Source organism: Pristis pectinata, chromosome 25 (assembly GCF_009764475.1).
Source record: "Pristis pectinata isolate sPriPec2 chromosome 25, sPriPec2.1.pri, whole genome shotgun sequence".
NCBI lineage: Eukaryota > Metazoa > Chordata > Chondrichthyes > Rhinopristiformes > Pristidae > Pristis > Pristis pectinata.
The window spans coordinates 8791626-8816887 of record NC_067429.1 but is presented as its reverse complement, the minus strand read 5'-3'; the positions used below and the strand labels follow the sequence as shown (position 1 = coordinate 8816887).

The window sequence follows — 25262 nt, the reverse complement described above, 5'->3', positions numbered from 1 at the left end:
AATTCACTTTTAATTTACTGAGCTCTTACTGAGATTAATGTGCCAAGTGATAAGGGTTGTGGATTGGGATGGCCTTACCTCGTCAAAAGAAAGATTCTCAATTACCATGAAATTTAATTTTTGGAGAGAATTTATTATTCAGAGTTAATTATTCACTAAGTGGATTTTCTTGTCACATTTAATTGACACATTTATTGCTAGGCCTTCAGGTGAAAAGTTAAACCAAAACTTCTGCCAGCTGTGTGGCTTTGCTAGTGCAAGTTAAACTCACTTGACACCATTTAATAAAGGAGACAGAGATCTATCTTCACCCAAACCAACATGGCTCCCTCAGTCAATGGCACCAAAACTGATTAATTGGTCATTTATTTGAAATGCAAGCCACTCTGGCCATTCCCTTTTCTCTCCTCTTCCATCTGGGAGAAGATACAGGAAAGCCCAGATGACCAAACTCCAGAACAGCTTCTTCCCCACTGCCTTCAGACTTCTGAACCAGTTACCCTTTCACACCGCCTTCCCGGCGATGCTGCCACATTCTTGGTCTCTTAATTCCCTCTCTCTTGGTTATTCTGTTATTTCACTACTTCAGATTGCACTACTATCCTCACACCTTTGTGTTGTACTTTGCACCATTCTGTTGTTTTGCATTCATCACTGTAGTTATCATTATATTTATTATTAGCATGTATACTGTTTACTCTACGAGCTTCATGTGAGCAAGGAATTTCATTGCACCCTGGTATTTATGACAATAAACTAAACTAACTAATTTCTGGCTGTTTCAGGGACGAAGTTGCACATAAAATGGGTGGTGTTGTGGCTCACGTGAAAAGGTCCACATCATTTCCAACTATTAATTGTGTGAAATGCTTGGAGATATTATTGACAAAGTAATAAAGTGCTTTATAAATGCAAATCATATTTGCATTTTAACAAATTACCTATTTCAGTTAATTTTCGTTTATTATCTCATCAGAAACCACAAGAGAACAAAATGGAGTGTTAGTGTCAGTTATTCATTACCAAGGCAAACGAAATTAATAATGCAAAACTGTTGGCTGTTAGGATAAGTTACATCTATATTGCATAATAATGTATTCATTCAGGAATGTTACATTCTAACAAATTTAATGTTTTTTCTGCAGTGAGAATTTAGTGGGGGGGGAGGGGGGACTGCTCCTTTGAAGGAATGGCCAGGTAATTGTGCCCTGAAATACGTGCTGAATGGTCATTGAGTGGTGCTGCAATGACTGGTTCACACATCCGACCCATCACTCCAAACTTTAGCAGTGTTGAAGGTGTTACTGAATTGGCACAACACTTTTTCCTTCATACTTATATGCTATGAGAGACTAGGTCTGGGGAATGGGGCAAGGTAGTTTGGCAGTCAGGAGACTGGTGCCCAGTGGAAGACAGATAGAAACTGGGATAATGGTGGGGATTGAGAACTGGAGACAAGAGTCTACAGATGCTGGAATTCAAAGCAACAAACAATCTACTGGAGGAACTCAGCGGGTTGAGCAGCATCTGAGAGTGGAAAGAAATTGTCAATGTTTCGGTTCGAAACCTTGCATAAGGACTGGTGGCTCAAGTGACAAATAATGACAGTAACCCCAAGAACGCATGTGCAAAAGGCATTCTTCAGTTTGTAACAAGGTACATGCTCCATTGGGCACTGAATGTTTGAAATTCTCCTTGTTATTTTGTAATGTACCCAGTATTAGCACAAAACAATTAGCAAGTACTAAACTAGATTTCAAAAATACAATGTTTCAGTTGTTGGAAAAGAAAACCTATTTTTGTCTGTTCTGCTCCAAACTTATTTCTTCTACTTTACAGGAAACAATGGTTTTCCTTTGTCACACCATCTCAATCACTAGTACCTTCCAAATCCAGAGTTAGCAGAATGCACAAAATCACCCCATGTTCCATATGTGTTGCTTTTAAAATAGCAACGCAATCTTCTTCATGTATTGATAACTCTGATGTTCGTATTGTTAAAATAATTAGAAACTTTTGAAACTGCAGAGTCGTTATGCCACTTCTCAATGAAATCTGCTGCAGATCTTGTCCCTGCTCAGAGAAGGCTCATCCCTACGTGTCATATCTTTATTATAAACATACAATCAAGAACAATTTCTCTCCTTACCCAATGAGATTTGGAAGTGTGAAGATGCAAGAAAGAAAGCTGTTACTCAAAACCATTTATTATATTTTATATCAACCAGTTTTAAGAGTCAAATTAAATTTCTGCTCTTCAGGGAGATTGCTCCCTTCTCTCTTGCTATTGTAGTATTTACTATGCATTGCCTTTTGATTTCTAAAATTGCAATTAGAACAAGTGAAAACATGTCCTAACATAAAAACAGAAAAATGCAGACCTTCTTGTCATGTTGACAGATGAGCAAATTAGATAAAGGTTATACAACCTTCTTGTCAGTTTAAAACAGCAGTAAAGAATCTTCTAAATCCCAGAGTAATATGTGTTCAGACATAGCATAGCTGGGGGATATTACTGTTTTATTATTAAAATTCTGGCAGTTTCCAACCAGTCCTTAACAGTGCACACATCACCTTCAAATTGAGTAAATTTTGCCTGACAGTATTCAACCACAATTAAGGCTTCAACAACCAAATCAAGCATACGATTGGAGTCAAGCTGTGTAAATAGTGTGAGAATAAGGGGTAACCACCACAAGAACATTTCTTATAACTCAGACTATTGAAGACTTCTGACAAGTACTGCTGTCGTTACTGAAGGCAAAATAATAGCTTGACAACTGTGAGCACAGAGCAGAGGAAGATTTTAAACACTACAATGTTGCTTCAGTACACCACCCTGGAAATAGGGGACAGGAGAAGATATCATATCTGGAGGTTTGTTTTGTGTTGATGAAGGTTGGTGATGATTGTACAGGGACAATAAAAGACAAGGAACAGCAGGATGTATGCATCTGGTACAGCTGCAAATATATTGCACCAACTGCAGCAATATAAAATTTAATTCCCCATTCCAATGCCAATTAAATGCCAGTGACCACCAATTCAACACCAACTTAGGGACAATTTTATATTATGAGGCCATTCCACTAAGAGCTATGTTGAATCAAACCTAATTTCACAAAGTAGACAGGGTTCTACCCAAAGCCTCTCTTTCAGATGTTAAATGGGCTCATATTTCCTGAATTTTAATTTTATTTCCCTTGCTTTATTCTGCAGTTCTATTTACCATTTTTCTGTAATATTTCTGGCTTGCTTTCTCTGTTACACTTGCCCTCCTCTTCCCAGCACACCTCAGAAACAGCAACAATAATTTCACAACTGATGCTAAGATCCTAAGAGACCATCACAGCTACCTGGGAAATAAGCAGTGCTAGAGGCAGAACAGAACCCCGTACAGCTGGGAGCACTGGCATTGTGTTGTTTTCATTTGTTCACAAAATTCGGATGTTGCTGCCAATGCCAGCATTTATTGTCAATCCCTAATTGCCCCAGAAAGAGGAGAAAGTTAACAGTCAAGCACAATGGCAAGTCTGGAATCAAATGCAACCCCGAGTGGAGAGAGATATTTCTGTCCCTTAACAGTACTAGTGAACCAGAGGGTTTTTTGTTAATGATATTCTGCTAGTTTAATGGCTATAGTTACTGAGACAAGCTCTCTGGATCAAGAAGGGCTGTCTTCCCTGACAGTGAAACCTCATGGGTTGGGATTATATTTGGCAGATCAGAAGATCACAGACTCTATCCCTATGATTATGCAGCATCAAGCTGCAAGTGGTTACTGTCTAGAATACACTGCCAAGGATAATTGGGAAAGCAGATTCAATTGTAATGTTCAAAACGAAGCTGAATAAGAACTTTAGATAAGAAGCCCTGATGCAGGGTTTTGACCCGAAATGTCGACAATTCCTTCTCCACCCCCACCAAACAGATGCTGCTCGACCCACTGAGTTCCTCAGCAGAGAGTGTTTGTTGCTCTAGGTTCCACCATCTGCAGTCTGTTGTGTCTCCAGAATTTCTCATGTATTTTCTTATGACACAGGAGGCCATTCTGCCCATCAGATCAATGTCAGCTCACAGAGCAATCCCATTCCTCTACTTATTTCCCAGTAAAACATTCTTCCTCAATCCACCCTGACTCTTTCATGACTCACCCACACCAGGGGTAATCTTAGAGTCGCCAATTAACCTGCCAATCAGCACACCTTTGGAAATAGAGAAGGACACTGGAGCACAAGGGGGAAACCCGTGTGGTCACAATGAGAATGTACAAACTGCACACAGACAGCACTGAACATCAGGATCAAACCCAGCTTGCTGAAGCTATGATGCAGCACTGTCTGCTGTAGCATCGCGCTGCTTCCACATGATGTATTAAAGGAAATAAATTGTAGGGCTTTGGGGAGTGAGCAGGGAGTGAAACTAGCTGGTTCAGTATGACACAGAACATATCCAGATTCGATGTGCCAAATGGCCTCTCTATGCTGTAACCATTTTGTGATTCTGATCTGTACTTAATTAGCTAAAATCATCCAGAGTGCAGGTAGGAACATCAATTAGCTTCACTAACTCTCGAAGGGGGAGAAGGAAAAATATCGATATATTTTTGCCCCACTTAGTGGGAATTGTGCTAGGTTTGGTTCTGTTATCCTGAAAAACCTGTCAACACATTATGCCTGTCCCCAGTTGAAGAAATGCTTCTTCAAGCTAATGCGTGTGTGAGAATCGGAAACTAAGAGCGAGAAGGGATGAAATTGGCATGAAAATAGTACATGTGCAATTCGGAGGGATATGGAAGAACATAAAGAAAACACGTTACACTGTTCCATTAAAGAATTTAAACGCGATGAGGAAGAAACCAGCGCAACGAAATTCTCTATCTGAAGCTGCATGTTTAATAAGGCAAGCTGAAACGCATTTAAGTTGATAAAAGGACTTCGGGTCAGAACGATAATGGGAACCCACATTTCAAGCAGCGTAATCGAAGCATTTGGACTTACGCGGAGTATCGTGTATGTTCACACCCAAAAAGGCAAGCTGACCCCATTTCCCGGGAAGCACACAGCGCAACAGAATCAATAGCACGTCTGTTGCTGCATCCAACCTGCAGGCAGGGTGGAGGAAGGGGGGGACAATCTTCGTAGGTACTGCAATCCCGCAACTATTTCAAAATTACAATCAAATGTGAGAAAAGGAGGAAGGAGCCTCGGGAGGGAATGCAAGTGTTTAAAAGAGTGAATGAAACGCAACCTTTGGACCTCAGCCAGCATTAATGGGTAGAGAAGCAGCCCAGATCATTTTATAAACCTGTTAAGCACGGGCACCTAGGCACAAATAAAAACCATGCGCATCCCCAAATACACATAAATCTGCAGACAGATACTGCAGAATATACTAAAATTAGATCTCATGTCTTTTCAAAAGCAAAAGCAATCTGACTCACCAGCTCACAGCTTCCAGCGCAGGTGACAGGGAGCTGCTCGCAGTGCGCTCTGGGAATTGTCGTTCAAGGCTTCGCCTTTCGCGCAAACTCGCCACCCGGCGGACTACAACTCCCAGGTGACATCGCGGCGGCAGCCTCCTCATTGACTTGATTGGCTTGACTTGATCTACGTTCGGCCAATTGCTGCGGCTGTTGTTGGTCGGTGCTGGCGGTTGAATAAGATGGCGGAGTGTTTTGCTTGAGGCGTAGATTGTTTGGATCTGGGCAGAAATATTCAGGTAAAGTGCCTGGAGCTGCGGTCTTATCCGCGTTATCTTGTCTTTTCTGGGGGCGAATAATGTTCAGTAGCACAGCTTGATGCCTCCCAAAGAGCGAATCGGACACCGCAGCGCAAGGACAAGGGACCATCGTCTCCATCTTACTCCAGCATCACTCACCGAGCTGTCATCGACAAGGGCGGCTCGCTGTCGGCGGGCAACCGAGCTGCAACAGAGCACAGGACGCACAACGATCCACCTGTAAACCACCTGGTTCCAGCAACGCTTTAATCTCCCTCCTTCCTTTGTTACGGTCACGTTTGTGGCTTCTGGCTTTGACCATGCTCTTCGAACGTCTCTTCTCTCTTGCCCATCACCTTATCCTTCCCTGTCCCACAGCACAGGGACGGGCCCTTCAGCCCACGATGTCTGCGTCAATCACAATGCTAAAACTAAATCCCTTCTGAATGCACATGATCCATATCCCTCCACCCTGCATATTCATGTGCCTATCTAACAGCCTCTTAAACACCACTGCCGTATCTGCTTCCAGCACTACCCCTAGCAGCGCATTCCAGGCACCCACCACCGACACTGTTTAAAAAAAAGTGTTCTACACATCTCCTTTAAACTTTCCCACGCTCTCCTTAAATGCACGTCCTCTGGTATTTGACATTTCTACTCTGGGGAAAAAGATTCTGACTGCCCTATCTATGCCTCTCATAATTTCATAAACTTCTGTCAGGTCTCCCATCAGCCTCTGATGCTCCAGAGAAAACAACCAAAGTTTGTCTAACCTCTTCTAACTAACTACTTAATGCTTACACATGTATTTAGCTAGAGTTGTTCCAGGCATGAGGAGTTTCAGCTGTAAGGTTTGACTGGAGAAGCTGGGCTTGTTCTCTTTGGAGCAAAAATAGTTCAGAAGGGTACAAGGTCACCCCCGTAGGGTAAATAGAAGCTGTTACTATTTGTGGAGGGATCACGGACCAAACAACATTGATTTAATATTTTGGGTTGAAAATACAAGTGGAATTTGAGCGGAAAACCTAATGAGTAGTGAAGATTTGGAACTATCTATCTAAAATTGGTACAAATTGTTCATTGGGGCTTTATAAAGGGAATTGGACAGACACTTGGAGAGAAAGTAGTTTGCAGTGTTACAAGAATGGGAAACTGTAATGATAGGATTGCTTCACAAAGGGTTTGAACAGGCTTGATCCAGTGAATGGCCGTGAACTTGATTCTAATCCTAACGTGGCCCACTTGAGAACACCTCAGTCTTAACAATCTAATGAAGTATGTTTAAAGAAAAACTAACACTTCCACCTAATAACATACCAAATAAATACTGCTGTTATTATCTGTAATTTGCAATGGTTCAAGTTTCCAAGTAGTTGGTCATAAAATAATAACATAATGATTTTACCTACAAATGTAACTTGGTGCAGTTAAGTGATGAACTATAGAAACTGGTGTTGGTATGGCTGATCAGAGGTTTTGTCAGAAGTGGCTGATGTGCTTTGTTACGGATGTAGGTGAAGCAGAAGTTAACAGATGTTTGTACACAGAGTATGTAACCATATGATGCTGGGGAAACTAAACTGCCAAAGGGATTTGGACATCTGGGTGGTAATTGAGACTGCATTGATACTGAGTAGCTGAGCGAAGACCTGACCCAGGCATAGTGGATAAGTTATCTACCAGTTGTATATTTTGATGGTTCTACTCCCAACTGATTTGGTTATCAGCACAGTCCAATTCCTTTAAAGCCCAAACGTTGCATTCCAAGAATAAACCTGAACTTGGAAGAGCAATATTTCTCAGTTGTTACTAGTGATGTTTTTCAGTTGAGAAACTGAAAATAGAGTTGGGACTGAAACCCTGAATTAGGCTTTTGGTTATGTTTGTATCTTCTGCAATCAGAAAACAGCAACTATAAATGAACATATAGTGAGCGAGCTCATAGTGAAGTTCAAAACATGCTGGAGGTCAGGTGCAAGTACATCTAACCTCCCGCTCTGTCCTGAATTCACCACCAAGTCCAGAGGCATTTTGTAATTTACTCAGCTGATTGAGAGGCTGTGTTCAATTTGAATATGTTCCTCAGCTTCCTAGCACATGTAGCATGCCCAGTCAATTGAATAAAGTTGCTGACTCACTGAAAATGTAAGTAGTTTTTGTTTAATTTTAATTAAAGTTGCTATTTCCAATCAAATTACATAAATAGAATGTAGTTTTAAATGAATATTATTTTTCAATATTTTTAGTAATATTTTGAATTATTTTTCCAATTGTTTCTAAATGTCTCTGATCATGACACATTCAGAAATGGTGGAAAATGCCTTCTGACAGCACAAGGCTGGGAGGACTTTGGGAGCCACACAAAAGAAAAAGGCAAGCATTACTGCAAGGTATCCCAAGAGAGGTGAACATTGGGCGCAGGCTGGGTCCAGTGTGATCTGGCCAGATAATGCTGGAAGCCTGACCATTGACTCCTTTGTCCCTAAGAGATTTTGATTGTGGGTAATGAAATCGGTATATTGGCACAGTGGAAATGCTTTTTAACATTTTTTACCCCTCCTTTTATTGATTATGGAACTAACAGATGAAAGTGGTAAACCTGAGGCAAGCCATTCTCCAGGCTTGGAAGGAGCGATGGACAGACTATCAATGGGCCATAAATATGAAGAAACTCTTTCCAAAGGGTCCAACCTGGGACCTCCTCGGACTCTCAGGTGAGACTGCAGCTTTTGAGGTGGGATTTCTCAGCTGCTTGGAATATGAAACTGAAAATCGATGAGCATTAGCATTTTTATTTTATACAGAAAATAACTCAGACTTTTGTCATCTTTTTACAATCTAACCTGGTAGCTGATGTGCAACAGTTTGATTGGATATCCATATGCGATTGTTTTAAAACAGAATACGTTGGAAGTATTCATAATGTCTGACACTTAAGTTAAAATTATGAATATAGTTTCTTCTTAAAAACACCTTTCCAACTGCTTATTTTTCAGTTATTAACTCCTGAGAATTTTCTTTGTATTCATTATTTGAGCTAAACTGAGTTCCTGCTGTTTATTTTCAAGTCACTGCATGCTGGGTTCTGCCTTGTGGCAAAACCTGCCCTGAATTATTTGATCCAACTGCCCATTGTTCACATGTTTACCTAGAGCACAAGTTTCAGCATCTTTTTCACTTGATCCCAATGTGGCCAGCTTAGTCCACATTGCAAATGGAAGGATAAAACAGTGTCATGTCCCAGAACAATGTACCCAGCATTGAGGTGCTGGTTGCAGTCAGTTGATTATGTGCCCAACATCAGACCCTCAACACAGGTGTTCTACTCCTTGCTCTGTTGTAGGAAGAGGTTATGAGGGGGGCAGTGGAAAAGATTAAGGTATGCTCCAAAAGCCATCCTGAAGAAATGCAGCCTTCCTGACTGATACCATCATTGGGTTATGACTGCTCAAATTGAAGGATATCTCGAGTCCTTGCATCAGGAGCACACAAAAGCCCTACGTAAATGGTTGGAGGAGTGCTCCGTCTCTGCCCACCTTCCTATCCTGTCAGATACCACCTGCTCCATCTATGAAAGAGTCTGTGGTTCTCACATTAGCCTCATCAGTCACGTCAGAACACACAAAAACAGGCTGAAGCAAATCATCTTCTATTCAGAGGGACAGTCTCGGAAGAAGTAGTATACTTCAGGAATTTCCTGGTGTTGATCTTATTGACTGTGAAATTAGAAGAACTTGCGTTTATATATCTCTTGCATCCCTTTCAAAACATTCCAAAGAGTTTTGAAACCAAAGTAATACCATCACTGTGCTAATTCCAAAAAATGGAGCATCTCTCTCAAAAATCAGTGTGATGATTACGAAAAGCCTGCTTTTTAGTAACGCTGAGTGAGGGATAAAGATTGGCCAGGACACATTAGATAACTCCTCTGGCTTCAAAAAAGTACCACACAATCCTGAGTGAGCAAATGAATCTCTTTCATTCTTGGTTTAATCTCTTATCCAAAAGATAGCATCCTCTCTGTGCAGCCACCCTCACTGCTGCATTTGAGTGACATTTATGCTCAAACCCTTAAGTGGGGCTTGGATATGCAGTCTTCTGACCCAAGAGGTAAGATTGCTGCCAACTGATCCACAGCTGACCCCAGATGATGATAATGATTATACCACATTAATTAATTTTTATCAGAAATGGTTGAAAGCAACTTACGGCATCAAAGGAAAGTTAGTCTGGGTTCATATTTCCAATTCTTAATAACTGGAAGAAAACCTTCAAAGACCACCTAACTGCAGTTTTGTCCTTGATGTGAGCCCCTTGGCTCCATCCCACAGCAGCCTATTTGGTCCAGCCTTGCTACCACTCTGACTAATAAGAGGTTGGGAAGGCCACATCCTAACAAACACAATAAGGCCTCAAGAGTAGACGGTATCCCGGCTAAATTTCTTAAACGGCAGTGAGAAGCTTCAGTCATAAATCCATAATCTTCTTGTCCTCTGGGAAGAGGAGGATATCCTATGGAACCTTGGAGGTGTGATTGTAACTGTCTTCAAGAAAGGAGACATCTGTGTGGTAATTACAGAGTGGTCTCCCTCTTGTTGCCATTGGAAAGTCACCTTCTCCTCCCATTGGCAGCTTCCCGAATTACAGTGTGGATTCTGCCCGTCTAGAGGTACAGTGGACATGATCTTCACCATGCAACATCTCCACGAGAAATGTGGAGAGTGGCACCAACAGTTCGACCTTTTTCTGACTTCACTAAAGCCTTTGATGCCATCAACTTGGATGGACTGTCTTGTACTCTCCTCAAATTCAGCTGTCCACAGAAGTCCTTTCCATTTCACATTTGCTTTCTGATTGTCTGCAAGCCATAATCCTAATTTGTGGATCTACAACAGAGCCAATTAATGAAGATATTACAAGGCTGCATCATTACTCCAACATCTTCATTGATCTTTTTTGCTGCAATGCTGCATCTTATAGCCAACAAACATCTCACAATTGTGGAGCTGATCTTCGAAACCAATGAGAAAATGTTCAGACAATGGTGATTACGCTCCAGAACCTGAAGTAGACTTCATTATATAGTGAACTTTATAATATAGCAAGCATTAAGGTGTAATGGCGTGGCAAACATTGACCTGAAATGTTAATTCTGTTACAGATGTACAGATGCAGCCTGACTTGCCAAGTGTTTCCATTAGTTTTTCCAGCACTGCAGTTTTTTTTTATTTTCACTTACTTGCTATCGGAAACTACCTTCAGGTTTCTACTTAATGTTTCATTTAGATGGATGAATTCCAATTATCTTGGGCATTAGTGATCCATTGGTAGTGTTATGGGGTGCATATTATGCTTAAAACTTTACAGTGCTAATATTCACTGTAAATAAAATGGCTCCAATCTTTCTTGAATTTCTTCCAGATCATCTGCTGGAACAAGCCTTGGTTGGCCCATCACCAAATCCTCTGATAATGTCCTATTTGAAGTATGCAATAAGTTCACAGGTAAGGGGCTTAAAACTCAATAAATTGAGGAAATCAAGCTGTGGGTTGTGATTCTAAAATTATAGTGTCTAATGCAGGAAGCTTAGACCACTTGATCACAGTTGCATACTTTTTTTTATTGAGTTAATGTTTGAACTGAGTGCCTGGAAGTTTGAAAAGTATTTTTTTTTCCTGTGTTGTTGCCCTGTTACAATTGGTGGTTAAACAGAAGAGTAGTGTCTGTTTAAATTCAACAAATGCAAACTTGTGGGAACTTAGAGTTCAACTTTACATGTGGGGCCCTACAGCTGCATGGTGTTCAAGCTATGGTCCACAAAGTCAAAACCTGGAAATCATCAGGATGAGACTTTTGACTGAGGCCATGTAAGTTCTTTAACTTGGAAAAGGATCAATAGCACTATTTTAAAAAAGATGAGAGGGATATTCCAGGAGTACCTGGTCAATATTCATTATTCATTTAGTTCTATTCTAAGATTTTCTTTAATTGCCAAGCCTACCATATCTACAGTTGGAATAATCAGAAGAAGGTCACGTACTATTATTATATATTTGGAGGTTTGAGGATTTGTACATTACAACATTAGTTATTAAACAGTATTTTTGTGCTAAATACTTAAGTTTTTAGCTGTTTTCTTTTTACATTCTAACCTTACACAAATACAGTATTTAAAGGTTAAGTGCTTCTGTTTGACAATAGAGGTATAATTAGCTGTTCAGTAGTGGAACTAATGGCTGTTATAATGATGCAGTTGCTTCATGTCAATGTAAAAAGGCCAGCATAAAAATACTTAAGCTTGCAGAATTCTCAACGATAGAAATTCGTCAGCCTTCTTGTTGACTTCCTTGTTTTAAAAAAAAATGATCTATCATTTGCAAATCCACTTTCTGTAAGTTGATCATTCTCATGTTACACATGAGGAAAACAAATTGGCAGAAAATGGAAACTAAAAGCCCGTCTTGTTTCTGAGTTGTTTTTTAATGTCGTTCTCACCAATTTACTTCAAATTATTTTGTTAACTTTATTGCAGAGAGACATTGAAGGAGTATTCAGTGAGTTAAGTGTTAGGAGTCTAGTTCTTTTATAGCTATAATTATCATCTTTGTTCTGTTCAGAAACACTATTACTTCAGGCTCTGAGTTTCTTTTGCTTCCTTTTATAGATGGTGTCTTATGCAAGCGTAATGTCTGCTATTGCAAAGGTCTGTATTTGAATTAGTTGGGCGATTTTAGAATGCAGAAATCCGAACCATTACTGATTATGCTTGTAAAAAAGAGGATGAGAATCAATCCTGTTCACTCTTCCTGTCCATCTTTCCCTACTTGTGGTCTGGGGTGAAGATGAAGCATCAACTAACTAAATGTCACAGCTATGTTTTGGTAGTAGTCCTGTTTGAAAATTTTGTTTGGTGCTTTTGGTCCATTTATTTTGAGATACCCATTCAACTATGGAATGTAGCGTATTTGCAGTGACTAGAATAGAAGGTAAGATTGCAGCTTCATGGAAGTGATAAATAATTCAAAAGTTTAGTCTTACCTTTATTGACTGGGTCAGGCCTTTGGAAATGCCCTCGTTTTGCCTGTTTCATCCCTACTTTTTTTTTGTCGGCTTTTTGAACCAGTCATTTGTGTGTTTGAATGTATTGCCATGGATTTGTGCCTTTTCCTGACCTACCCAGTCAGTCAATATATACTATCTGCTGGTTTTCACCCCATTCCCATTTATTACTTAGAAGAAACATTTGCACAGGCAGTTATATACAAACAATAAATTAGTATATTTTATTCAGAATACCTGAATTGGTTTAGCTGAAGTCATTCTTTTAATGGCATCTGTTGATTTTTTCCAATTTATTCCTTTCGGGGGGCTATTTTATCAGTCAATTTCAATTTCTGATGAAGGGTTTTTGCCTGAAACTTTAATCTTCTTGAACACCAATGAACCAGTATTTTATGCCTTTAATTTTTAAAGAAATTAGAATTATTTTCCTTCTCTGTTCCTCTCTAAAATTTAAACCAATGTTTTGAATGGGTTTGTTTTCTGTCATGCAAATAAATTGCTTTCTGATCTTCATTAACATCATTTGTTGTATTTATTATATCAAAGAGGCATGATAATTATATGTTCAAGATTACTATATTTGCAGTGAGTAAGTATTTTTAATAAAATGTTGTTTCAGTTTGAAGATTACTCCAGAGAATTGTGTGTTAAAGCTCTGTTAGAACTAATGGACATGTTTTGTGATCGACTCAGGTCAGTAGTGGTTCATGCCTTTAAATTGTTGTTCCATTCTTCTTTACTTCCTGGCCCTTAAGTACAATATGACAATATCGTTTGATAGAAGGAATTGCAACAAAACCACAATAGGCATTTAGTATTTCAACTATGAGGAAAGACCAAGAGACTTGTAAATATTTATGCAGGAGTGAAGGAAGATGAAGACAAATTATGATTTAGGCACGTACCCATGAGCAAACACTGATAGAAGGAACATGACCAAAATAGTCTTCATTTGTTTATTGTCTGCACACATAGCAGCAAACCTACTATTTATGTTACCACCTTTCATTTACATTTTCATTTTTCAAATGACTGAATGTAAATGTTTTTAAATAGACTAAGAAATTTACATTTCTATCTCTGCTTCTACATAATTAAATTATTTTCAAAGCTTTCTATGCCAAGGCCTAATGGTGCTTTCTGATCCTCCAGCTGTCATGGCAAAGCAGAAGAATGCATAAGTCTCTGTCGAGCATTGCTAAGTACACTAGGATGGTTGCTGAAGTGTGCTGCTCATTTTACTGAAAGGCTGAAGGATGGACCAGATGCGGCTTCTGGGGAAGAACAACTCCAACTCTGTGTTAGTCGGATTGAGAAAATTGTGAACAGCAAGAAGAATAGAGCTCTTCTTCATATTGCAAGGCTGGAAGAACAAGGTACATGTGCTAGGCTAAATTACTGGCATTCATAAATTAGATGCTTTACTTCACTTTTCTATGTAAAGAAATCCACTCATGATGGTGTAATGAGTGAACTGCATGAGAATGCAGTGCAGTACTAAGCTTGAGTTCAGAAAGCACCAAGCTTCAATCCATCCCCACTCTGAACTCGGCATCGGTAGCTGTTGAGGGACTGCAGTTAACCTCAGTGACCGTAGGCTTGATGGGTGAAAATCGACGTATGTTTCATCACCAGCTTGTTGTCTAATCGTATGTCTTGGCTGTGTTGTGCTCAATTATTGGAGCCTGTGGGCATTCACTGTATACTCATGAAGAATTCTGCAGACAAATTACGCGAGCAGTTTCTAACCATGGAACAGTACCAGACAATAAGATATTTGAAAAAATTGGCAGTAATTCCTATGCAGCAGTTTAAAAACTACAGAGATGCGGATCTGGAAAACTATTCACTTACCAGCTAGCTAGAACTAATTTGCTTTCTGCCTTTTACTAAGTAGAAAAGCGTTCTTACATTAAATGAACCAGGAGAGGGAGAGAGCATAAGACGACAAGAAATAGGAATGTGAATAGGCCATTCAGCTCCTCAAGTCTGCTCTGCCATTCAGTAAGATCATGGCTGATCCAACTTTCCTCATCCACTTTTCTGCCCTATCCCAATAATTCTTAATTCCCTTACAAATTAAAAATCTATTTATCTCACCATTGAATATATTCAGGGATTCGGCCTCCACAGCTTTCTGGAACAAGGAATTATAAAGACTCATAACCCTTTGATAGTATAATTATTTTCTTCATCTGTCTTAAATGAGCACTCGCTTATTCTAAGGCTGTGCCCTCCGATCCTAGACACTCCCATAAGGGAAATATCCTCTGAGTATTTACCCTGTCAAGCCCCTAAGATTGTGTGTTTCAATAAGATTTGCTTCTCATTCTTCTAAACTCCAATGACTATAGATCCAACCTGTTCAATTTTTCCTTATAAGGCAATCTCTCCATACCTGGGATCAGTCTAGTATACCTCATCTGAACTAACCTACAGTGATGGGTCTTTCCTGAAATAAAGGCACCCAAACTGTTGAGGCTTCAGCACCAATTCTGTGACAAAGCACTTGTTAAATCTTGCCAACCAAAAAAATACCCATTTATGCCTACTCTGTTCCCTGTTAGCTTGCCAATCTTCCCAGCTTGTGATAGCCATCCGTCTGTTTGTTCCTCCATGTCCATCCTCTTTATATTATTGTACTTGGAAGAATTTACTTGAGAGAATAGTTGACTTTTCTACAATTTAATGGTAGGTTTGCCCTTGCAACTTGCATTAATATCTCATCTTGACATACAGGCTATATGCATGTCAAAAAAGTCTCAATTATCATCAATGACAGTACTTAGCTATGTAGTGAACATTAAGATGTCTCTCAAATGTGCATTAAGATTATAATCTGTTCATGTACAATTTTAGTTACGTGGTCTAATGTGGAGCAAGCATACATAAAGCTAACAGAAAACTGTAACAAAATAAGCAATCAGCAGCTCAGGTTGAGGCTGGAAGAATGTATTGGATTGATTAAAAGGTAAGGCTTTTCATTCTGTTGTCATGTTAAGCTGTTGGTGCCATTTCCAAAGTCAACTGGATTTGAATCCAGAATGATAAGTTTATTTTTACCTTTTGAGATTGAAGGGGAAAAATTAAGATATTCTCCCAAATCATTTGTTCCTGGAATTAAATTTCATAAATTTCAAACACTTAAGAAGTACAACACCAGAAATTGTAGAAAAGCTTGATGGAATTTCCTTTCCCGTAGTAGAATATCTCAGGGTTGTCAGTTGTTGTTGCAAGTTGGGAGTTCTCTCGAGTCCCATTCTCAGCACTTGGCACCAAATTTAGCTTGATGCTCCATTGCAGTACTGACGGAAGTGTGTGCTGCTGGAGGTGCCATTTTGTGGATGAAACTGAGGTCTCATCCATCTGCCAGCTGAATGTAAAGAATGCCTGAAGTGAATGTCTGAAGAAGAGCAAGAGCATTCTTCCACATCTTCTAGCCAATATCTGTCCTTCAAATCAATGTCAGTGAAATAAGTTATTCTTTTGCTGCAGGAGGATCTTGCTGTGTGCAAAATGACTAACAGAGTCCTCAGTACAGTAGTTCTCTGCATTTCAAAAATACTCAGAGCTGTAAAGAATTTTGGAACTTTGAGGTTGTGAAGTATAACATATGAATATGCATGCCTTGTGTTAATAAGAGTGAAAAAATCCTTTAACTGGCCAATCATTAAAACTTCTGTTTATGTTCCCTGCTGCAAAATCTGCACAATATCTGTTCCATTTCCTTTTATTGTAGATCATGAAACACACATCTACTATCTGATTTTTTTTCTTCCATTCAATTTCAAAATTCAAAATTGATGTGATTTTAAAGATTTAACTTTAGATTGCATTATTCTATCGAAGTTACTGCTTCAGAAGTAATGCATTTGATTTTATCTACCCATGTGATTACTTTGAATACAGACTGAAGCAATATTATTGCAACTTATCTCCTGTCAGTTCAGGTGACATGGCAGTTATTAGCAACTTGTACCCCAGTAGCTTTTTGTTTTCTCCTGCCCCAAAATACCTAATAGTGTAGTATTGGGAAAGTTGGGTAATGTCATTGTAAGAGTTCAATTTTTATTAAGCGACTTCAATGATGATGATGTCCAGATTATGATTATTGTCAAAGTTAATTAATAAATGACAGTAAGAATACTCTGGAAAGAAAGAGTAGAGAAAATAGAAATATTAATTTTACGTAGGTCATGAAACAATACTATTTTGCAACGAGCAGTCGAATGAAAGAATAACTGTAATAATACTGCCTTCGGCTGTATTCCATATAGTATATAAAATTGATTGTTACAAACAAAATGTCACTTTTTCTTAAGCTATCCTTCTGTGTTGTCATCAGATACATGTTGGCTTTCTCATATAAGCTGTTAACAACTAGATCTATTCCTCCACCTCGCTAGACTCAACTGTCACTATATTAAATGGTTGTAAATACTTTTTCCACCATGAGGTTTGCAAGACTAAAGTAATTCTGTACAGCTCCCACCATCATTATTGATTCCAAACCCCAACTCTTTCCATGTTCAAGTAGTTTGAATGCAGCAGTCCCTTTATGCTGTTTAATCCTGTCTTGTGCTTTGTTGATAACCTATTCATCACCAAGACCTAGACACCACACTCAGATGTGCAAATTCACCCCCAGCCCAGACAACCTGCCTAATGGACCTCATAAGCATTTGGGAACTGGTTTCTGAATTGAGAAAGCTGCTCTAGACTAGACAGGAAACATAATCATACTCACAGAATCACTATCTTCCAGACAATGTGCCAGACAACTCCACGACGATTATATCCTGTCCCACCAGATGTGGTGCCATAGTGGTACAGGTCCTCCCCAGGTTATGAATGCCCAGATTATGTACAGCTCATATATACAAACGAGCGTTTGGGAGACTGGCAGGATGGATTTGCCAGCTGCTGCAGGGCTGCAGACACTTTCTGCCATGTGGGACTTTGGTTTGCAGCAATGTCTAAATGGTTGCATTAAATGTCTTGGTTTAACTACACATTGCTCTTGGTTTAACTACACATTGCTCTTGGTTGGCCTTAAGTTTTTATTTAAATATATTGTTGGGCAGCTGCATTTCTGACACGAACTGTTTGGGTTACAGTTGGAGATAGATGTAGCACTGTATGTGCAAACCAGCAAGAACACCAAAGATACTCGAACTTGTCCTTACCATAATACCTGTTACACATGGTCTATTCCCAATCATCATCAAAATGATGGAGGGTGTCATCAAGCAGCACTCTGTCACCAATAATCTGCTTGATCATGCCAAGTTTAGGTTTTGCCAAGAACACCCAGATCCAAATCTCATTAACATTGCTGAATCCTCTACCATCAATTTCTTGAGGGTCGCATTGGCCAGAAGCTAAACTGGACCTACCACAGAAATACTGTGACTAGAGAAGCAGCTCAGAGACTGGGTGTCCTTCACTGAATGACCCCTTGCCTGACACCCCGAAACTTTAAGGCACATAAGGAGCATGATGGAATACTCTCCACTTTCCTGGCTGAGTGCAGCTCCAACACTCTCAAGAAGTTCAATATCATCCAGGCTAAAGCAGCCATTTGATTGTCATCCTATTTATCATCCTAAACATTAATTGCTCCCACCACCCCAGTCACAGTGGCTGAAGTTTGTGCCATCTGCCAAATGTACTTCACCTAGGCATTGTGTGACTACATTCTCCAGGAGGACTGTAGCAGTCCAAAAAGTCAACTCACCACTCAGTTTCCAAGAGCAATTAAATATTTGCCACAAATGCTAGTTTTACCAGCATCCTGGAAAATGAATAAGCAAAGAAAATTAATTTGTAATACCTTTTTAGAAGTGGAATAATTTTAAGACTGCAGGAATGCAGAAAAGTTATTTGACTAGTAGTTTTGTCATTTGTTCAAGACTTGTAGGGGCCTTTTTTTCATTGTTGCACGTATTACTGATTTGCAGGCAAATTTATTTGTGAAAAATTCATTTTCAATGATTTGGATTCTATCTAAAAGCAGCTTCGATAGCGCCACCATGAAGTTTAGTAAATTGCTGTTTTTATATGCAATATTAAGCTGTACTATTTATTTCTAGTGTTCTAGTCATAACAGCTCAGTCTGAGCAGAACACCAAGATGGAATTCCCCACTGTTCATGCCCTGATTATGTTGGAGGGAACTCTCAATCTCACATCTGATACTCAGTCACTTGTTGAACAGCTGATCATGGTGAAAAGAATGCAGGTAACTGGGAGCCAGTGGAATTTTAAACTTAATTACGGAAGCAAAATAATGAATGTCATTGCTGTCATCTTGCTATTTTGTATCACAGATTAAAATGGGGTCAGACATACCATATTTGCAAATAAAGCTTCGTACCATCATTACGAGAGCCGTTACAATTATGTTATATTTTACATCTCATCTGCATTCATGGTTTTGAATTAAAATGTTTACAAGTTATAGATACGTGTTACTGGAAAAAAAAGTTAAATAATAATTTCAATTTCCAAATGAAAATATAAGGGTAAAAGTGGGGCTATCTGGCCTTTGCTTCAAAGAGAGTGTTACATAGATATGGCAGTCAAGGGCTGAACCCAGCATTACCTCTGGGGACACAATGAAGAAAAAATGAAACAGCCAAAAGGACATAGTGTGGTTTATGGAGTCTGACAGTGATTGAATAAATGCAGAATGAAAGCATATAAGAACGCACTTCTGTTGGTGTTAACGAAGATAGCTTATTACTGTTAGAGCAGAGTGATTTGCTGGAGAAGCTATTCTGTAGTTGTAAAGTGCATGAATCTACAAGTCCCTACTAGGTTGCTAAAATTGGCTTTTTTATCCAATGAATATATGATTTACCCTAATGGTAAAGTAGTTCAGCTTAGCACAAGGTTGTCAGCAGTCAAACTCGCACAATCTATGCTAAGATTCTGATTGGGATTCTAGACTCTAACTGAACAGTACAGAATTGGGTTTGTTACCATTGGGTAAGAGGTTGGTCAGTTGGGAGAGAGATGTGAAGAAATTTCTTCGTGTCACAGGTTTTAAATCTTTGGAACTCTTCATGTAAAGGGGCTGTGAATTTTCATTCATTGAGTATATTCTTTCACGAAGGGGATTGGAGGACATGGGAATCCAGCTGGAAAATGGAGTGGGCATAGAATCAGCCATGGTATTATTAAATGGGAAGGTAGCTCAAGGGGGCTATATAGACTACTCTAGGGTCTATGTTCTTACCATGCGTCACTATAAAGGCAGCAGGTGGTCCCAGTCAGACTGGAGTTGGTGCGTTCCATAATTTTGTTGTCTTTGTTTTGTATCCCTGTTGTGATGTTGATGATAACATGAATTAGGCTTGTGCTAAGTGCATATGTATTGCCTAAAATCCACTAATGGGAAATCAGAAATGATTCCAATGCAGGAAGCTTGATGAGAGAATTTAATTCCAAGTATTAATGATTGTTTATTTTTTAGCGAATCCCTTCGCCTCTCTTTTTACTGGAAATCTGGAAGGCCTGTTTTGTTGGCCTTATTGAATCCCCAGAGGGCACTGAAGAGTTAAAGTGGACTGCATTCACATTCCTCAAGGTAAAGGTGACACCTTTCATTATGTAGCTCTGATATTGGGAATTCTGATTTGAATGACCACAGACACTGCCCCATGTGCTGGGCAATCTCAACATTCTGCTTTGGATTTCAGTTCTCTGCAACAGTTCAGACTTGAATTTTATAGCTATTGCATATCTCTTTGTTTTTTTTCTCTCTCTCTCTAACTGCCCTCATTAATTTATCAACTAGATGGCTTTGCAAACAGCATGTCACCATGGTAACCCTGGCCTTGCCCTATCAGAGGTAATCCCTTTAACCCATCCCACTTTTCTGAAACTTGAAAGTAATTTATTTTCTCACTTTTCCAGTGCTGATGGAAGGGTCTTTGACCTGAAGCATTAACTCTTTCTCCTTTCACGCATGCTATTGAGTGTTTAAAATAATTTTTTGTTTTTATCCAAGCTAGATGCAGTCTTTCTAGTGTGTCCCAAAAGCTGCACACATGGCTTGGATTTTTGGCTTTAACATGGATATTAGTTAGCAAGCAGATTGATCCAGAGTGGCGTTTTTGCAGTCTCTGGAGCATTTCATTTTTCCACCATGCAATCACATTTTCCAGTGATAGCACTCTGTGCTTTCTTAAATGCATCCAATAACTGGCTTTAACCACACTTTTATCCAACATCTTATTTGTTCTCCACATCCACCCCCCCACCCCAAACAGCCCCTATCATCTTAAACCATCTCATCCTCCTCTTCCATCGTGATGTTATCAAGCTTCATTCAACACCGTGGAAGTAATTTAATTCATGTCTTTGGGTTAAAGACAGTTTCTGGAATTTTGCTTGAATGAGGTTATATATTTACCTGGTGTCTAATCTTTCTAGATTCCACAGGCATTACTGAAGCTTAAGAAATACCCTCTTGGTGATAAAGTAAGTTGTTTTTGATTTAAGATGTCTTTTTATCAATATTTTCTTTTTGTATATTCACAGTCATTTAGGGAATGTCAGTAGAATTATGTTATTTGCAGAATTCTGGTTTAAGGACAAAGAAACAAAGTTTGAATAACAAGATAGGTCAAAGTAGCAGTTGATTTCTGTTCATACATGGGTCTTGTAGACTGGAGAAGAAAGACTGAATGTGGTAGAATTCCATAGTTTTGATATCCTGGTTAGAAAACAATTCATTGAACTGGATTTCTGTTATCACAGATGAGTAACTGGTGAAATATTTTGAATTTGTGATGTATTAGGACAGTTGGGAGAGAAACAAATGGTGAAGAACACTGGTGATGGAGAGAGGAAATTCACTATTTTGCAATGTACCCTGCTGTTATGCCACTAGCATAAACTTTCTGACGTATGGAATAGAAGTAGGAGGAGGCCATTTGTCCCCTTGTGCTTGATCTGTCATTTAATAAAATCATGGCTGATTGTTTACCTCAGCACCACTTTCCTACACTCACCCCATATTCCTTGGTTCCCTTAATATCTAAAAATCTATTGTATTGATCTTTGGGTTAGATATAGATGGGTTGACCCTCCACGGTACCTTTTAGAGTAGTGATTTCCCAAGATTCACTACTGGTTAGGTGAAGAAATTTCTCTTCATTTCTTCCTGATTGGCCAACCCATTAGTTGGAAACTGGGGCCTCTGATTCTGGCACCCCAGCCAGAGGACGCACTATAAGACTTAGTAGTAGTAGGCCTCTCGACCTCTCAAGCCTCCTTTGCGATTTAATAAGACCATGAGAGATCTTATTGTAACCTCAACTCCACATTTCTACTTATCTGCCATAACCTTTCACTCTCTTAGTTGACAAGTACCTAACTGCTTGAAAAAAAATCCAAAGACTCTGCTTCCACTAACCTTTGAGGAAGAATGTTCTAAAGCTGCATCCTCTGTCTTGGAGTCTTGGATGGGAGCTTCCACATTATATTACATCTGCCATTTCCTTTCATATCTACCAGTCAAGACCCCAATTTTATTCCATCTTCCCCCCCCCCCCCCCCCACCAAACCATCCACCCTTCCCTCATGAGGCAACTTGCCCATTCCAGGTATCAGTCTAGTAAACCTTTGAACTGCTTCTGATGCATTTAGCATCCTTCCTTAAATACTGTACACAGTGTTTCATGTGTGGTCTCACCAATGCCCTAAATAACAGAAGCATAACCTTCCTTTTCTATTCAATTCCTATAGCAATCAACCATAGAACCATACAGCACAAAACAGGCCCTTCGGCCCACCATGTTGTGCCGTCCATCAAACCACCCTCGCACTATCTAACCCTTTCCTCCCGCATATCCCTCTATCTCACATTCCTCCATATGCCTATCCCACAAACTCTTGAACCTGTCCAATGTATCTGCCTCCTCCACCACCACCCCAGGCAGTGCATTTCCATGCACCAACCACTCTCTGGGTGAAAAACCTCCCCCTGCCATCTCCCCTGAACCTCCCACCCCTAACCTTAAAGCCATGCCCTCTAGTCTTGAGCATTGGTGCCCTGGGAAGGAGGCACTGGCTATCTATCTATTCCTCTCAATATTTTATATATCTCTATCATGTCTCCTCTCATCCTCCTCCTTTCCAGTGAATAGAGCCCTAGCACCTTAAGCCTTTCCTCATATTCCATACGCTCTAATCCAGGCAGCATCCTGGTAAATCTCTGCACCCTCTCCAACGCCTCCACATCCTTCCTATAATGCGGTGATCAAAACTGAACACAGTACTCTAAGTGTGGTCTAACTAGAGTTTTGTAAAGCTGCATCATCACTTCACGGCTCTTAAACTCAATCCCACGATTTATGAAAGCCAATATCCCATAGGCCTTCTTAACTGCTCTATCCACCTGTGAGGCAACTTTCAGTGAACTGTGAATATGAACCCCCAGATCCCTCTGCTCCTCTGCACTGCCAAGTACCTTGCCGTTTACCCTGTACTCTGCCCTGGAGTTTGTCCTTCCAAAGTGTACCACCTCACACTTCTCTGGATTGAGCTCCATCTGCCACTTGTCAGCCCAGCTCTGCATCCTATCAATATCCCTCTGTAAGCTCCGACAGCCCTCCACACTACCCACAACACCGCCGATCTTAGTGTCGTCCGCAAACTTACTAACCCAGCCTTCCACCCCTTCATCTAAGTCATCTATAAATATCACAAAAAGTAGAGGTCCCAGAACCGATCCCTGCAGGACACCACTAGTCACTGCCCTCCAATCCGAGGGCACTCCTTCCACCACAACCCTCTGCTTTCTACAGGCAAGCCAACTCCTAATCCACACAGCCAAGCTTCCCTGGATCCCTTGGCCTTCGACCTTCTGAAGAAGCCTACCATGAGGAACCTTATCAAACGCCTTACTAAAATCCATATAGACCACATCCACCGCACTAACCTCATCAATCTTCCTGGTCACCTCCTCAAAGAACTCTATCAGGCTTGTGAGGCAAGATCTTCCCTTCACAAAGCCATGCTGGCTGTCCCTAATCAGTCCATGATTCTCCAGGTGTTCATAGATCCTATCCCTTAGAATCCTTTCTAACAGCTTACCCACCACAGACGTAAGGCTCACGGTTTGTAATTCCCTGGACTATCCCTACTACCTTTTCTGAACAAGGGGACAACATTCGCCACCCTCCAATCCTCCGGCACCATCCCTGTGGACAACGAGGACTCAAAGATCCTTACCAGCAGTTCAACAATCTCCTCCCTCGCCTCTCGAAGCAGCCTGGGGAAAATCCCGTCAGGCCCCGGAGATTTATCTGTCTTGATATTATTTAACAACTTCAACACATCCTCTCTCTTGATAGCTACAACCTCGAGCACTCCCTTCCGCGTCATCAAGTCCCTTCTCCTTGGTGAATACCGAAGAGAAGTATTCATTGAGAACTTCTCCCACTTCCGCCGCCTCCAGGCACATTCTCCCACCTTTGTCTTTAATCAGACCTACCTTTACCCTAGCCATCCTCCTACCCTTCACGTACGTGAAAAAGGCCTTGGGATTTTCCTTAACCCTACTAGCCAATGCCTTTTCATGTCCCCTTCTAGCTCTCCTGAGGTTCTGTTAGCTTTCCTAAAAATTCATTGAACCTGCCTATTAGCCTTTTGCAAATCATGAATTAAGATGTCCAGATCCCTCTGCATCTCAGAGTTCTGCAAACTCTCGTCATTTAAATGTTTCTGTTTTATTTTTTCTGCCAGAATGGACAATTTTACATTTTCCCACATTACCTTCCTTTTGTCAGGTCTTTGTTCACATACATAACCTACCTGTGTACTGTCCTTGTGTCCTATTCACAATGTACTTTGATACCTATCTTATTGTCATTGACACATTTAGCAACTAGACCTTGGGTTCCTCTCATCCAAGTCCATTATATCAATTATGAAAAGGGAAAAAAAAACTCTTTATGCCTACTCTGTATTCTGTTAGCTGGCCAATTTCTATCTATGCCAAATTGTTACCTCCTACAGCATGAGCTTTTCAGCAATGAGCTTTGATGCTGCAGTTTATTAAGTGCCTTCTAGAAATCTTAGTGTATCCTGTGGTTCCCTTTAATCTACAACACATGCTATTACTACAAACAACTCTGTATCTCCCATCTAAAATGTGTGCATTTCAATGAGATCACTTCCTATTCTTCTAAACTCAAGTCACTACAAGTCTAATGTCCATAATCTCTCCTTTTATGACAAACCTGCCATCTAAGAAATCAATCTGGTAAAACTTCACTGCATTCCCCCCATCACAAGTATATCCTATCTGTGCACAATATTTCAGATTCAGTCTCACTAGGACTCTGTATATAATTGGAGCAAATTGTGGCTACTCCTGTTATCAAAACATACCATTTGCCTTCCTGACTGCTTGCTGAAGCTGAATGTTAACTTTGAATGATTCATATACAAGGACACTCAGGT

General features: G+C 40.0%; 2 protein-coding genes across 2 annotated transcripts in view; one reads left to right on the top strand and one right to left on the bottom strand.

The window, feature by feature from the left end:
* Positions 1–5064, bottom strand: part of rapgefl1 (Rap guanine nucleotide exchange factor (GEF)-like 1) — a 93197-nt gene extending 88133 nt beyond the window's left edge. The window contains exon 1 of the mRNA XM_052038376.1: positions 5001–5064. The gene's annotated coding sequence lies outside the window, so the exon portion shown is untranslated. The remainder of the gene's footprint in view (positions 1–5000) is intronic.
* A 586-nt stretch (positions 5065–5650) lies between these two features.
* Positions 5651–25262, top strand: part of med24 (mediator complex subunit 24) — a 57575-nt gene continuing 37963 nt past the window's right edge. Inside the window, exons 1-10 of the mRNA XM_052038783.1 lie at positions 5651–5721; positions 8309–8438; positions 11146–11228; positions 12389–12427; positions 13406–13479; positions 13939–14162; positions 15646–15757; positions 18879–19026; positions 20263–20376; positions 21225–21272. Coding sequence (XP_051894743.1) covers positions 8309–8438; positions 11146–11228; positions 12389–12427; positions 13406–13479; positions 13939–14162; positions 15646–15757; positions 18879–19026; positions 20263–20376; positions 21225–21272 — 972 coding nt within the window. The 5' untranslated portion in view covers positions 5651–5721. The remainder of the gene's footprint in view (positions 5722–8308; positions 8439–11145; positions 11229–12388; positions 12428–13405; positions 13480–13938; positions 14163–15645; positions 15758–18878; positions 19027–20262; positions 20377–21224; positions 21273–25262) is intronic.